The following is a 14,250-nucleotide window of genomic DNA, read 5'->3' on the forward strand; positions in this document are numbered from 1 at the left end:
GGCTACTGAAGACAATGGCCATCACATTACTCAAGTCCTTGATGTCGGCAGTCCAAGTAAGCTTCTTAAGGCAAAAGCTGTGACTGCTTATTCTCTGAATCCCTGATAGCCTAGCACATTAGCACCTGACACCACAGAGTTTTTAAATATGTTTGCTGAATATACATAATGATAATATATATTTTATATATATAAAAACATAAATATATATATAATACATAAAGATATAACTCTCTGTATCCCTTTTTGGCTCTATCAGGGAACTTCAATCTAAATTAATACTCAATTTCCCTAATTACTTAATTTACAGTAAATACAGCATGGTCCCATTCATGTTAAATTTGTACATAAACATATATATAACAATCAATTTCCAGATAAAGGGAATTCAGGTGACTACTATTTTATGTATGATTTTTACAAAAACAATAAATCTATTTTCAGAAAAGAGACTCTCTGGTTCAATCTTTATACAATTATCTTTCCTTTAACCAATATGATTTCTGATCTTGATCCAGTTTTCCCTTTCCTGTGTATATTTATATTTGTATTTTAAGTCACTTCAAACTCTTTTTGGAAATAAAAGGAGAAAATAAATTATAAATTAAATTATTGTGCATATTTTTAAAGTGTAGTTCTATAGCACTGTTATTTCCTATTCAAAACTAAATAAAATGTACATACAGATCTAGAAATTCATAAGACATTAAGCTCCTTAGGATAGAGACTATTGTATTCTATATCCCTAAAGACTTAACATATTATTAAGCAGCATCAGGGTGAAATGATTGGGCTACTCCGAGGATCTCTCTCTTGAGCTTGTGGCTGCCTACATCCTAAAGGAGGTGAAGGAGGTGAAGGTTCTCTGCTTTCAGCCTTGAATCAAGGGTGCTCCCCCTCTATCTTCCCTTCATCGAAATCTAATTCAAAGGTGGTAGCATTTCAGGCCCGACCAATATGATTCTGGAAGGATTTGGAGATTGATTATATGAAAATCAGTATATTTCTAATAAGGAAAAACTTATTGGCAGATTGTGCTGGTATGGATATGCTAATCCTCCAAGACTACTCACAGGGCACCTTAACAATGAGGCCTACTCACCCTGACCAATGTACTCCTGGTACTCCTTTTTAACAAGTTCTACTTTTCCTTTTTCCCACGGCACTTATCTTCTAATATATTAAATAGTTTACGTATCCATTATACTCACTGTTTATTGTCTATCCACATCTTTCTCTACCAAAGGACCACAACTAATACAGAAATAAGCTCTATGTGGGCAGGGATCTTTGTTTTTCATCAACGTTATTTCAAGTACATAGAACAGTACCTGGCAAACAGTAGGGGCCAAAAAAAATTTTGTGATATGAATACATAAATCCAACCCAAGAGTGTGCTATTTTCAGTAAAAATCTGTCCTCCCTGGATAGTGGAAGAGAAGGTCACAAAATGGATAATTAGTCCTAGGAACCAAAGCAAGTAAATATAAGCCAACACTCTCACTTTGCTCAACAAGCATCACTGATTTGCTAACAGCTCTGGATAAAGACAGAGCAATCAGTTAAGCCAACAACTCATTAGATTCAAAGAGATGTGTCCCCAAAAGCATATCTACTAGCCATCTGATCACTAATTGACAGTATTTTTAAGCATCGTGTTGTTTCCTATTCAGTCTCAACCTTGAAAATACTACACACAGAAGGGAACACACCTCTCCACCTCTCCTTCTTTAGCACCACTGGCTATTTCTTGCAGAGGGAAACAGCTACAAGCTGGGGGAAAAGACTGGTGCATGTGGTGAAGTACCAGCGGTGTAGAATAACACATGTGTTTGTGTACAGAGATCTAATGGGGGCATCAGGGACTAACAACCCACCTTTATAACCTGTAGCACATACATTACCTTATTTGATTCTCCAAAGAATATGGTGAGGATCTACTATGCTGCCACATTGAGTCCCCTCACACTCTTTGCTTCGAGAGTATCCCATACATACTGCTCTGAAATCACTGATCATACTATACTATGTCTCCTTACCTGCATTTGTTTTCCCCATTAGACTGCAAATTCCCCAAGGTCTCGGATTCTGCAAACACTAGCACAGGGCCTGGCTCAAGGCAGATATTTACCTAATGTTCATAGAAATAATTAATTTCTGATGAAGAAACAGGCTGTCCATGGAGTTCTGAAATTCAGTTAAGGCTTGGAACCAGGACTGGACTCTAGGTCTCTCAACTACGAAGCCTATTTATATCAATTTTGCTTTTAAAGAATAGGTGCACCAGACATGGTGGCTCACACCTGTAATCCCAGCACTTTGGGAGGCCAAGGCAGGTGGATCACAAGGTCAGGAGATCGATACCATTCTGGCCAACATGGTGAAACCCCATCTGTACTAAAAATACAAAAAAATTAGCTGGGCGTGGTGGTGTGCGCCTGTAGTCCCAGCTACTCGGGAGGCTGAGGCAGCGGAATTGCTTGAACCTGGGAGGTGGAGGTTGCAGTGATCCAAGATCGCGCCACTGCACTCCAGCCTGGCAACAGAGTGAGACTCCGTCTCAAAAAATAATAATAATAAATAGTAAAAGAAAAAAGAATAGGTGCTTGGAGCTAAAGAGAGCAAATGAGGAAACCGAGTGACTGAGAACAAGTCCACAACAAAGGAGCAGAGAAGAGAGACCCATCTCATGTACAGCTAAGTCTCTCAGTCAGTCTGAGGCAGTACCACCTCTAGATTATAAAATCCCAGTTACATTTGTTCTTTCACATTTATAATCCTTTCACAGGTGGCCAGTACACCTTAAACACCTACTTGCAGAAAGAACTGAAATTGGTACCTCCAACTATCAATTTCAATGGCTGTTACTAAAGTGCCCACTCTGCTTTCTTTGAAAGTATCCCTTTTTGCTCTTATTTAATCAATTCTTTTGCACAATCATAGCTAGAGCAAATGTGTACTTCATCCCAGCACTTCCAGAATTATACAGACTCCAAGGCAGAAATCAGAACAGACTGAAATGGAAAGGCAGCATCAGCACTAGGGTGGTATCTGGCATCAGGAGGTAGCAGTGAGATAAAGTAAAAAACACAGATCATGGCTGGGCACAGTGGCTCACACCTGTCCTCCCAACACTTTGGTAGGCTGAGGGTGCAGGAGCACTTGGAGGCCAGGAGTTCAAGACCAACCTGGGTAGCACAGTGAGACCCCTATCTTTAAAAAAAAAAAAAAAAAATTAGCCCAGTGTGATGGTGCATACCTGTAGTCCTAGCTACTCAGGAGGGTGAGGTGGGTGGATCGCTTGAACCCAGGAGGCTGGGGCTGCAGCGAGCCATAGATCGTACCACTGCACTCCAGCCTGGGTGACCAAGCAAGACTGTATCTCAAAAAAACCCCAAAACCCAAAAACACACCTTTCAGGCAGCCAGACCAGGTTCTAAATCCTGTCCATGTGACACAAATAAATCACTTTATCTCTTTGGGTTTCAGTTTTCTGAGCTACAAAATGAGCATAGTATATATTTTGTGGAGTGATTGTGAGAATTAGATAACTCACTACACAAAGTAAACTATTTCAATCTTTATACAATAGCTACAACCCTGATAGGATGGGGGAGGGGGCAGGAAAATAGCACAGCCTCCAATGGGAGGGAAAGAAGCCCCCACCTTTCTTAGTTTCCATCAGAACTTCCAAAGAAAAAGCCCCTGGAGGAGTATTCACTGGGGACAGTAACTGCAGACTTCTCAAGGTCAACAGATGGTAGGTAACAGAACATGACAATAATTTGCACCTATAAACACAACCAATTACAACAGGCTTCCAAACATTTGGTTGCTACAACAATGCAAATGACGTGCCTAAGGTCACAAAGCCAATGACTGAGGGAGCTGGGATTCAAGGCTACATCTTTCTGGTCCACAGCTACTATACAACAGTCCAATGCACCAGGTGAAGTCCAGTACCTCAGTCTGAATCTATCTTCCTGCCTCTGGAAAAGACAGCAGGGAGGCACACCAGGTGGGAGAGTGCTCAGGAGCACAGTCTGCAGAGATCTGCCTAAAGGAGCCCTGTGTGGAAGGTGGTCTCTCACCTGTTGTTTCGGTTGATGGCTGCCACCATGAGTGCTGTCCAGCCAAGTCTGTGCTTTGCATTGACATCTGCACCTTCTGACAACAGCCTAAAACAAGACAGAGGAATATTTTCAGTGTATGGCTTATCATGGATGTAAAAGTAGAAACAACCATAGAAGAAATGACACAGTCAACAAACAGAGGCTGAATGAGTCAGGAAATAGAGGCCTTTGAGGACTACATTCCCAATTTCAGCTCCTCTGGCCATTCTGTCCCATCAAGACTTCCCCTACCTCTCTCCTTCCCTTAAATCAGTCTGTCCCCCTTGTTATCTTCCAAACCCTTTGAGAAAAGAATGGTCCCTCCCTATCTCAATACGCTGACACTGTCACTCCCTTGGTCCAGAATGCTCTCTCCCAGCTCCTTTGCCTATTTGAATTCTCCTCTCATGCTATTTAATACAATCCTTGTGGCTCGTGGACTCCTGAGAAGGAAGCCTTCTTTAACTCATCCAGTCCACAGCTCTTCCTTCCTTAATTTCCCAATGCTAGGAACAGAATGCCTAATGACATGTCTTATCTAGGTAGTTCTCAGTTCACAAAATGATCATATTCCTCAAGTTTATCTGTATTGTGGTTGTTTGGAAATTGAAAATCCTTCAACTCAAGGAAAGATGGAAACAATAGATTAGGTTTCTAGGAGAGTCCACACAGACCCTACCAGAATCTTATGAGAGTGCCTAACACATTGTGGAAGCTCAATGATTATTAAATAAATTAACAAACACAGAATTTAAAGTATCCCACTAAAAGTCTGAATTTTTGCTCCCAGGACAAAAGGACCAACAATGTAGGGGTGGGTAAATAGAATGAACTCTTACTGAGCACCTTCTACAAGCAGGAACTACCCCAAGTACTTTACATTCATGATTCCATGTACTCTCGACACCACCTAAGGACCTAAGAGTAATCGCCTCTTTTCAGGGATAAGGTAACAGGCTCACTGAGGTGAAATGACTTCCTTAAGGTCACGCAGCAAGTTAAGGGGCAGTGCAGTGACTGGTTGGCAGTGACTCTACAGCCAGGCTCCTTCTCACCTCACCACCCTTCCTCCAGACAGAACCTGGCTCTAGATAACATGAAAGACAAACACTACACTGATGTCAGTGAATCAGTATGACATGCACTTGGTCCCCTGCTAGATTCTGGATGAGGGTGAGAAGACATGGCTCAAGACAGCATATCAAAGAACACAGTGCCAAGAAAGGGAGGAGGGGTTTGGGAAGCTAGGAGGCTGTTTTTCAGTGGGTTCTAGCCAAAGGGCAGAGAGTCCAAAGGCTTGGGTTTGAATCCTAGCACCATTCTTGTGCCACGATCTATAGTAAATGTCCCTACAGACCAAGTCAAATAAAATCTGTGTTGCTGATGTTAGCAGGTAACTAAGGCTTGAGAGGATGAGAAACATCATGTACTAAGGCTTCTCTCAAATACTTTCAAAGGCACTGTCAAAGCCCAAGGGGGAGACAGACCACAGAACTGCACATCTCATGAGTGCTATGAATGGGACTATGGGTTGCAGGTGCACTACAAGGAAACTTAACCCAGTCTCAGTGGCCAAAAAGGCCTCTCTGAGGAGGTGCTGATAAAGGGGAACTGGCCAAACAAAAGCAAGTGAGGGAGGGGAAGGAGTGTTCCAGGTAGATGCAGTCCTCTTCACCTGGAGCAGGCACAGGGTACATGAGACCCCCTAAGATGTTTGGTATGACTGGGGTACAACATGTGAGGGAAGAGTATTAAGAGAGGTTAGGAAACATTCCTTTCTTACCTCTAGTTTGGAGGATTTACTCTGGTGAAGGTCCCTTACTATACATAATGTTACACTTCTTTTATGCAGAAACAATTTTCTATGGCCAAGAATGTTAAAGACGCTAAGAACCCTGTCTAATTTACAAAACCTCTTCTCCTTGTTTAGCAGGCCACGTGATATGGTAGAGAGAGCACGGTTCTGATCCTAACTACGATCCTGATGGGATGGCCTCGCTTCTCTGACCCTCAGTCCAAGAGGCTAGAAAATCAGGATAGGCTGAAGAAAATCAGAGGCTTCTGACGGCACAAACTTGAATTGTGTCTTGAAGAAGGGGAAGAGTTTAGAGAAGTGGAAGGAAGTGCACGTCAATCAAGGCAAGAAACAGGATATGACTGCGAAGCAGGAAAGGAACATTCAGAGATCATTAGGCAGCTCCATCTGGGTGACAGTTCACAGCAGAGAAACAGACAGCTGCTGAGGCATGCGGAGCCAACACAAGACCTCGAATGTCAGACTAGGAGGCTAAGGCAGTGGGCATAAACCTTTCTGAGATATGGGCTCTTTTGTGACTACGATCGAATTTCTTCCAGAAAAGTGCATAGGAGCATACACTCTCAAAAACATTTTTTTTACATATAATGATCAGGTGTTCGCAGCCCCCATGAAATCAGTAATGGACCCTAGGATAAAAGCTCAGTCTAAAGGTTTGACAGATTCCTGGCATGCATGCTACTGTCCTGTGCTCCCACGTCTAAGAGGGATATCACACATCTCTCCCAGCAGCTCTTGCTGTGGAGCCTTTGAAAGAGCCTCAGAATCCTCTTCAAGGCCGGGCACGGTGGCTCACATCTGTAATCCCAGTACTTTAGGAGGCCGAGGCAGGTGGATCACGAGGTCAGGAGATCGAGACCATCCTGGCTAACACGGTGAAACCGCGTCTCTACTGAAAATACAAAAAATTAGCCGGGCGTGGTGGCAGGCACGTGTAGTCCCAGCTACTCAAGAGGCTGAGGCAGGAGAATGGTGTGAACCTGGGAGGCGGAGCTTGCAGTGAGCTGAGATCACGCCACTGCACTCCAGCCCGGGCGACAGAGTGAGACTCTGTCTCAAAAAAAAAAAAAAAGAATCCTCTTCAAAATAGGTTCCAATTAGCCACCATCAATCCACTGAAGTTAGCAACAGAGAGAAAACTTAGTTGCCATTCCTTAGCTTCCCACCAAAGGCAGTGAGGTTGTCATTCAAGGTTTTGGGACAAAAGAAATTATAAAATTAACCTAATCACTAAGCAGGCTGAATTTGAAGGGTGAAGGGTACAAAATGGGGATAAGAAGACCAGTTTGGAGGTGTAATACAGACCTTGGGAGAGGAGCTTGGGCAGGAAAATGAGAAAGGAGGGTGTACCTAGGATAAACTCAGAGTGACCAAAATCCCTCATGCCTCCAAGGGAACAATGACCCATGTTCCCCTGCCTGGACCCTGAAAATTGTGGAAGCAGCGTTGCTCTAGAGGTAGGGCTGAAGAAAGAAGATTGAAATGCCTCCTCCTACTGCCCCTGAAGGGCCGAGTGCAGTCTAATAAAAAGAAATGGATGAATAAAGGGCATTGGAGTAAGTCAGACCCCGATTTGAATTCTGATCCAGCTAGATAACTCTGAGAAAATCAACACTAATTTTCAGTCTTCTGACCTCTGGGATAATAATCTCTAAGTTGCAAGATCCCAGCCTTGGCATATAGCAGGTATTCAATACAGACCCTACTATCCTATCTCACTTCCATCATTTTGATGGAACTAAGTGTTGCACTCTCAAGCTGGTAGTGGCAGGTTGGCTAATACCCAGGGATTCTAAGATGTAATCACACAGGATGACCTGGATACTTCAGCAAGGCTGGCTCTAGGCACTTTGTTCATTCATTCAGCAAACATGTGCACACACCCACTCTGTGCCCAGCCTCTCGCTGGCTACTGGGGAGGAGACAGAGAGAGAGGTTCTTGCTTTCCAAGACCTGAGCCAGGCAAGATCTATCTCTTCTTTTCCTTCCCTCCTTCCTTCTTTTATAAATACATATACATGGGTGTGTGTAGGTACGTGTGTGTGTATGTGTATAAAATTCTGCTTACAACTTTTTTCACAGAAAATTCTGTTTTAAGTATACTCATATTGCTAAGTATGCAATAACTCCATTGTTTTTAACTGTTGCATAACTCCCCACGGTGTGTGTCCACATTTTCTTTCTCTGCTCTCCCAGGCATACCCACCCAGGGAGCCTCTATCTCCCAGCCACCAAAAACAATGCTCACAGAACATCCTCTCCTATGTCCCCTTTTGGACCTATGTGAGCATTTCCCTGTGGCATGTACTTGGAGTGAGATCACTGGGTCCTACAGTATGTGCATAGTTGATTTGACTAAATAGTGCCAAGGTCCTCTTCTGAATAGCTGCCCCACTGACCCTTCCACAAGCAGGACAGAGGTGTGCCTGTGTATCCCTCTTCCTGTCAACACTTGGCCATAGCCAGCTTTCTAATCACTGCCAGTCTAATGGGTGGGTGTAAAGGGCTATTATATGATTGTTTTATTTTGCATGTCTCTGATGACTAACAATTTTGAGCTATTTGTTATATGCATGTTTGCATTTCGGGATTTTCTCTTCTGTGTATTGCAGGGTTTTCTATTTTAAGAGAAAGAACTCCTGGAAGAGGCACTTCTCTAAACCTGCTATCATTTCAATGAAAGAACATATGGGAGAGTCAGGAGACCTGGGTTCTAGCTCTAGCTCTGCCACCTACTATTTTTTTTTTTTTTTTTGAGATGGAGTCTCGCTCTGTCGCCCAGGCTGGAGTGCAGTGGCACAATCTCGGCTCACTGCAAGCTCCGCCTCCCGAGTTCACACCATTCTCCTGCCTCAGCCTCCCAAGTAGCTGGGACTACAGGTGCCTGCCACCACGTCCGGCCAATTTTTTGTATTTTTTAGTAGAGACGGGGTTTCACCGTATTAGCCAGGATGGTCTTGATCTCCTGACCTTGTGATCCACCCGCCTCAGCCTCCCAAAGTGCTGGGATTACAGGCATGAGCCACCGCGCCCGGCCTCTGCCACCTACTATTCTAACGTCCTAAAGGAAGGCACATCACCTGGCTAAGCTTTGTCTCTTCATAGGTCCAATGAGGATCACAATCCTCCCAGTGTCATAGGAGTTTTAGGAGGCAGCACCGAAATATAAAGGAAAGGGCTCTACAAACCTGAGGGGCCATTCAGAGGAGGAAATCTTGGTGTTCTTCAGTGAGACTCCAGCATTCAGCCCTGCCCAGCTTCTTGACTGAGCATCATTCTTTGCAGTCTCTTAGGGCTGAGGTATAATGGAAAAAAAGCAATGACCCTGGAGTCCAAAGGCTGGAGTTCAGATTCTAGCTCTGTCACTCACTAGCTGTGAAATGGAAGATATTAATCCCTCTTGTGCAAGGTGGTCGTAAGGATTAAAACAGAATTTCGTAAGGAGTGGTGGCGCCTGGTAGATCAAGAAAGGACCGGGCTGGGTGCGGTGGCTCATGCCTGTAATCCCAACACTTTGGGAGGCCAAAGTGAGTGGATCATGAGGTCAGGAGATCAAGACCATCCTGGCTGACACGGTGAAACCCTGTCTCTACTAAAAATACAAAAAATTAGCCGGGCGTGGTGGCACACACCTGTAATCCCAGCTACTCGGGAGGCTGAGGCAGGAGAATCACTTGAACCCAGGAGGCGGAGGTTGCAGTGAGCCAAGATTGTGCCACTGCACTCCAGCCCGGGTGACAGGGCAAGACTCTGTCTCAAAAAAAAAAAAAAAAAGAAAAGAAAAGACCACAAGAGAACCCAACCACAAGTAACTCTGAAAGAGCTGGGTAGGCCCCTCCCCTGCCTCCCCTCAGTGCAGAGCAGCCCAGAAAGTTGGGATTTTGCAAACCAGGTCTCCTGCATTTCACTGTGTTGCTTTGCAAGTGAATGCACAGTGGGCAGTCATTTCAAAGTCCTGGGCCAGCTAGGCGGCGGGTTGCCCGCTGAGAGAGGCTGAAAGGGCGTTTGAAGCCTGAGAAAGCCACCCTTGCTCTCCCCTGTGATTTTCACCAATGGGCAAAATGTGGCAAGTGAATTAATCTCTTTTAAAAAGAGCAATGCTTGTGACAGAGTACGGTGTCTCCGAAAAGGTTAGGATTCCATCATCCCTGAGATGATGAGTAGAATGCTTAATTCAGGCTGCCACTCAGGGCAGAACAGCCTGTGTCCAGGGGCTAGGGAGGCAGGGTGGGCATAGTGGGCCTTTCTGGGCTCACTCCAGACTTGTGGAAGGCCCTTCCCTAATGAACTAGGTCTCCTGCTTGGCAGGGCAACAGTAGGTGACCCCTATCTGGGGATTGCCCAGGGTGGTAGACACAGAGTAGACCACATTAGAAGTCCAGAGTTGAAGCCACGCATGGTGGCTCACACCTGTAATCCCAGCACTTTGAGAGGCCAAGGCGAACAGACCACCTAAGGTCAGGAGTTCGAGACCAGCCCAGCCAACAAGGCGAAACCCCATCTCTACTAAAAATACAAAAATTAGCCGGGCATGGTGTCGGGCACCTGTAATCCCAGCTACTCGGGTGGCTGACATATGAGAATCACTTGAACTCAGGAGGCAGAGGTTGCAGAGAGCTGAGATTATGCTACTGCACTCCAGCCTGGGCAACAGAGAGAGGCTCCATGTCAAAAAAAAAAAAAAAAAAAAAGTCCAGAGTTGAATCCAAGCTCTTGCACAACTCTCAGGCAGTAGAGTGGGTCAGAAAAATCAGCAGCAAAGATCTCGTTTCAAATCCAGGTTCTGGGGGCCAGGTGCGGTGGCTCACACCTGTAATCCCAGCACTTTAGAAGATGGAGGCGGGCGGATTACCTGGGGTTGGGAGTTCGAGATCAGCCTGGCTAATGTGGTGAAACCCCGTCTCTACTAAATATACAAAATTAGCTGGGCGTGGTGGCGCACGCCTGTAATCCCAGCTACTCCGGAGGCTGAGGCAGGAGAATCGCTTGAACCCGGGTGGCGGAGGTTGCAGTGAGCCGGGATTGTGCCACTGCACTCCAACCTGGGCGACAGTGAGACTCCGTATAAAAAAAAAAAAAAATCCAGGCTCTGGCGGGTGGATCACCTGAGGTCAGGAGTTTGAGACCAGCCTGGCCAACATGGTAAAACCCCGTCTCTATTAAAAATATAAAAAATTAGCCTGGCATGGTGGCCAGTACCTGTAATCCAAGCTACTCAGGAGGCTGAAGCAGGAGAATCACTTGAGTCCAGGAGGCAGAGGTTGCAGTAAGCCAAGATCGCGCCACTGTACCCCAGCCTAGGCAACAAGAGCAGAACTCCATCTCAAAAAAAACAAAACAAACAAATCCAGGCTCTGTTACTTACTAAGTGAGGAGTGGTGGATGAATGAATGACTTAGCCTCACTGAATCTCAACTGCTTCCTTCATTTACATGATAGCTCCTGCTCTCTAAGCCTGTTTCTGCATCTGTTAAAAAAAATGGAGAACACCTCACCAACCCTACTATATATGTCACATGGGGTGCTATGAAGAGACAGTGAGAAAAAATATGTAAAAATACTTGGGATGCAATAAAGCACTGTACAAAATAGCATAAGAAGAGCTTATACTATTCTTATCACTTTCCAATTCGTGTTCACTCAATTTTAAAGAAGTGACAGAGTAACTAGGATGATACAGGAAAAGGTATACACAGAACTTGGAACATAGTTTAAGTGCTCCAAATTACTGGAGGATAGATAAATGAACTGTCTAAAATTCCCAGGCAAGGGCAGCAGCAGGAAAGGGAAGATTCCCTAGCCCAAGAGCTGAAGATTACCACAGAAGGACAAATCAGTCGGGAAAAACATATCCTGCTCCCATCCATCAGTGATCCTGGAGAGTCCAGCAAGCTAAAGACCAAAGAGGTAACAGCTATTACCACTGACTGGGGAAGGGGCAATGAAGCAGTCAAGCTTTCTCTTTCTGCTGTGAGTACCTCTGTATTGTTTGAAGTTGTGCTGTTTTTATAACAATGACCATACTATTACTCTTTTTTAAAATAAAACTTTCTTAGGAAAAAAAAAATCCTATACTTTAAGAAGCCTTCCCTAAGATGACCTTGTTGCCACCACAATCCCCTGTGCTAACCTGTATCAATGTAGTTATCATACAGTCCACAGGTCTAACTTCCCCAGTAGGCAAGCATGTCCTTCTAGAAACAAGGACTTGCCTTCATCTCTTTGCTCCAGGTGCCTGCCATGGCAGTTGGCACACCACGAAGCTCGGGGTCTGAATGAATGAATGTCTACAGCACTTACCTACATTAACTTCTCACCAATACTTCTGTATGGTGCTGGAAGTTACCTGTTTTATAACTGTAAGCTTGTCTTTTTCGAAGAACTTAGGCTTCTATGTATATGTAGGAGGGTGTGAGTGCAGCTTCTCAGTCTCAGGGCTGAGGACATTTGTGGATACAGGCCTAGGGGCTACAGGTCACAAATACCAGTCATGGCTCTATCACTTACTAGCTATGTGACCACAATAAATGTCTTTGTGGTCCTTACTTTTATCTGCAGTAAAAGAAGGAAATGAATGAAATTATTTCTGAAGTCCCTACCAGCTCTATAATGTTATAATTCTAAATATGTGCAGCATCAAAATGAAAATTGAGTAGATTCCTAGCAGACGCTGCACTCAGCAAGACTTCCAACGAAAAGACAACTCCCCAGGCTCTGTTTGTAGGAGGGAGGGAAAGAGTCCCAGAAAGGGACACAGGGGCAGCTTTGAGTTATTCTGGCTAACTAGCTCTTCCACTCAGGGGAGGGAGGTACCACTTGATTTTTCTTCCTCTTTCTTTAGGACCAATCAATACAAAGCGGCCACTGAACTTCAATGATGCATTGTTCCAACTGATTTCTGGATCCTTCACATGAACCAGCCCTCAGCTGCAGCAGGGGAGGGGCTGAAGGGTAGGGAGCCCTATCCCACCTGCATCAGAGGCCTGGAAGCACTGAGCCATGCAGACCCAATCATGATTGCTATCTGGGCAACAGGGCCCTGGCTGGAGCCTCACAGAAGGCCCTGTTTACAGTAATAACAGCACCAGGCCCTGCTGTCTGAGCAGAGGCAAGGTGCCTGGGGCCAGAATCCCCAGGCAGCCTCCATCTGTGCCTTATCTAGCCTGCCAGCCAGGGCTGGGAGGGGCAGGGCAAGGGAGCAAAGGCTGCTCATAGACCCCCCAGCCTGGGACAGCAGACTTCAGGCAGGGTCTTGGTGCTTCAACTCCATAGACAAGGCCTCTCCAGCAACTTCTGCACTTGCTACTTGAACTGAGCACCCTTCTCCAAGGCCTAGCTGGGGACCCTTCCGTGAGGAAGCTCTCCAGATGCTCTCATTCTCAGTGAGATGGCCCACTGAGCATTCTGTCATGCCTGGAGAACTCCAAGGGAGTGAGGGCAGTGAGGGAGGGGAGAGGCTGGCAGGTATGCAGTACCTACCACAAATGCAAGTGTACTGTGGAATGTGTCTGCATGTTTCATAGCTGGCTATTTCCTATCACAGAAAACTTTAAAATTTCTGAACTTAAAGAATGATCTGCAGAGATTAATCAGTCCAAATCTTCCTTTTACACACACAGATAGGGAGGCTCAGAAAGCATCCCCTTTGGAAAAGACTGATCTATATATGAGCCTGCCTCTGTCTGTCTCTTCCAGGCTGTGTGACTGTGGGCAGATCACACTACCCTCTCTGAACCTCAGTCATCTTACCCTATCAGCCTGTCAGCCCTACCTAACATGGGTGCTGAGATGACCAAAGGAAATAATGTTTGTGAGGGCACTTACATTTTCCAAATCTTAGTTGCTATTATTACAATTGTTCTGTTTGTTGAGGCACACAGTGGAGGAGCTGAATCACAACCTCAGTGAATACTTGCTGGATCAACTGAATAAAGTGCAACACTGGGTGATCATTCTTTGTCCCATCTCTCTTACAGAAACTTGGCCCACATTAAAGTGCTTAGATTATTTTTTAACTTTTTATTTTGAAATAATTTCAAACTTATAGAACAGTTTCAAAAATCTCACACACACACACACAACCCCCTTCAAACAGCCTTCATGCCAGGTGCGGTGGCTCAGGCCTGTAATCCCAGCACTTTGGGAGGCCAAGGCAGGCGAATCACCTGAGGTCGGGAGTTCGAGACCAGCCTGACCAACATGGAGAAACCCCGTCTCTACTAAAAAATACAAAATTAGCCGGGCATGGTGGCACGTGCCTGTAATCCCAGCTACTCGGGAGGCTGAGGCAGGAGAATCGCTTGAACCCCAGAGGTGGAGGCT

At 45.1% G+C, this 14,250-nt stretch overlaps 1 protein-coding gene across 4 annotated transcripts in view; it reads right to left on the reverse strand.

The window, feature by feature from the left end:
* The window catches only part of CLPB (ClpB family mitochondrial disaggregase), a 144,952-nt gene that overhangs the window by 105,517 nt on the left and 25,185 nt on the right, over positions 1 to 14,250 (reverse strand). For 2 of the 4 annotated variants that reach the window (XM_003951966.6, XM_001174710.7), the window contains exon 3: positions 4,092 to 4,178. The exons of the other annotated variants lie outside the window; for them this stretch is intronic. In XM_003951966.6, the coding sequence (XP_003952015.1) occupies positions 4,092 to 4,178 (87 nt within the window). The remainder of the gene's footprint in view (positions 1 to 4,091; positions 4,179 to 14,250) is intronic. 4 annotated transcript variants of the gene reach the window in all.

Source organism: Pan troglodytes, chromosome 9 (assembly GCF_028858775.2).
Source record: "Pan troglodytes isolate AG18354 chromosome 9, NHGRI_mPanTro3-v2.0_pri, whole genome shotgun sequence".
NCBI lineage: Eukaryota > Metazoa > Chordata > Mammalia > Primates > Hominidae > Pan > Pan troglodytes.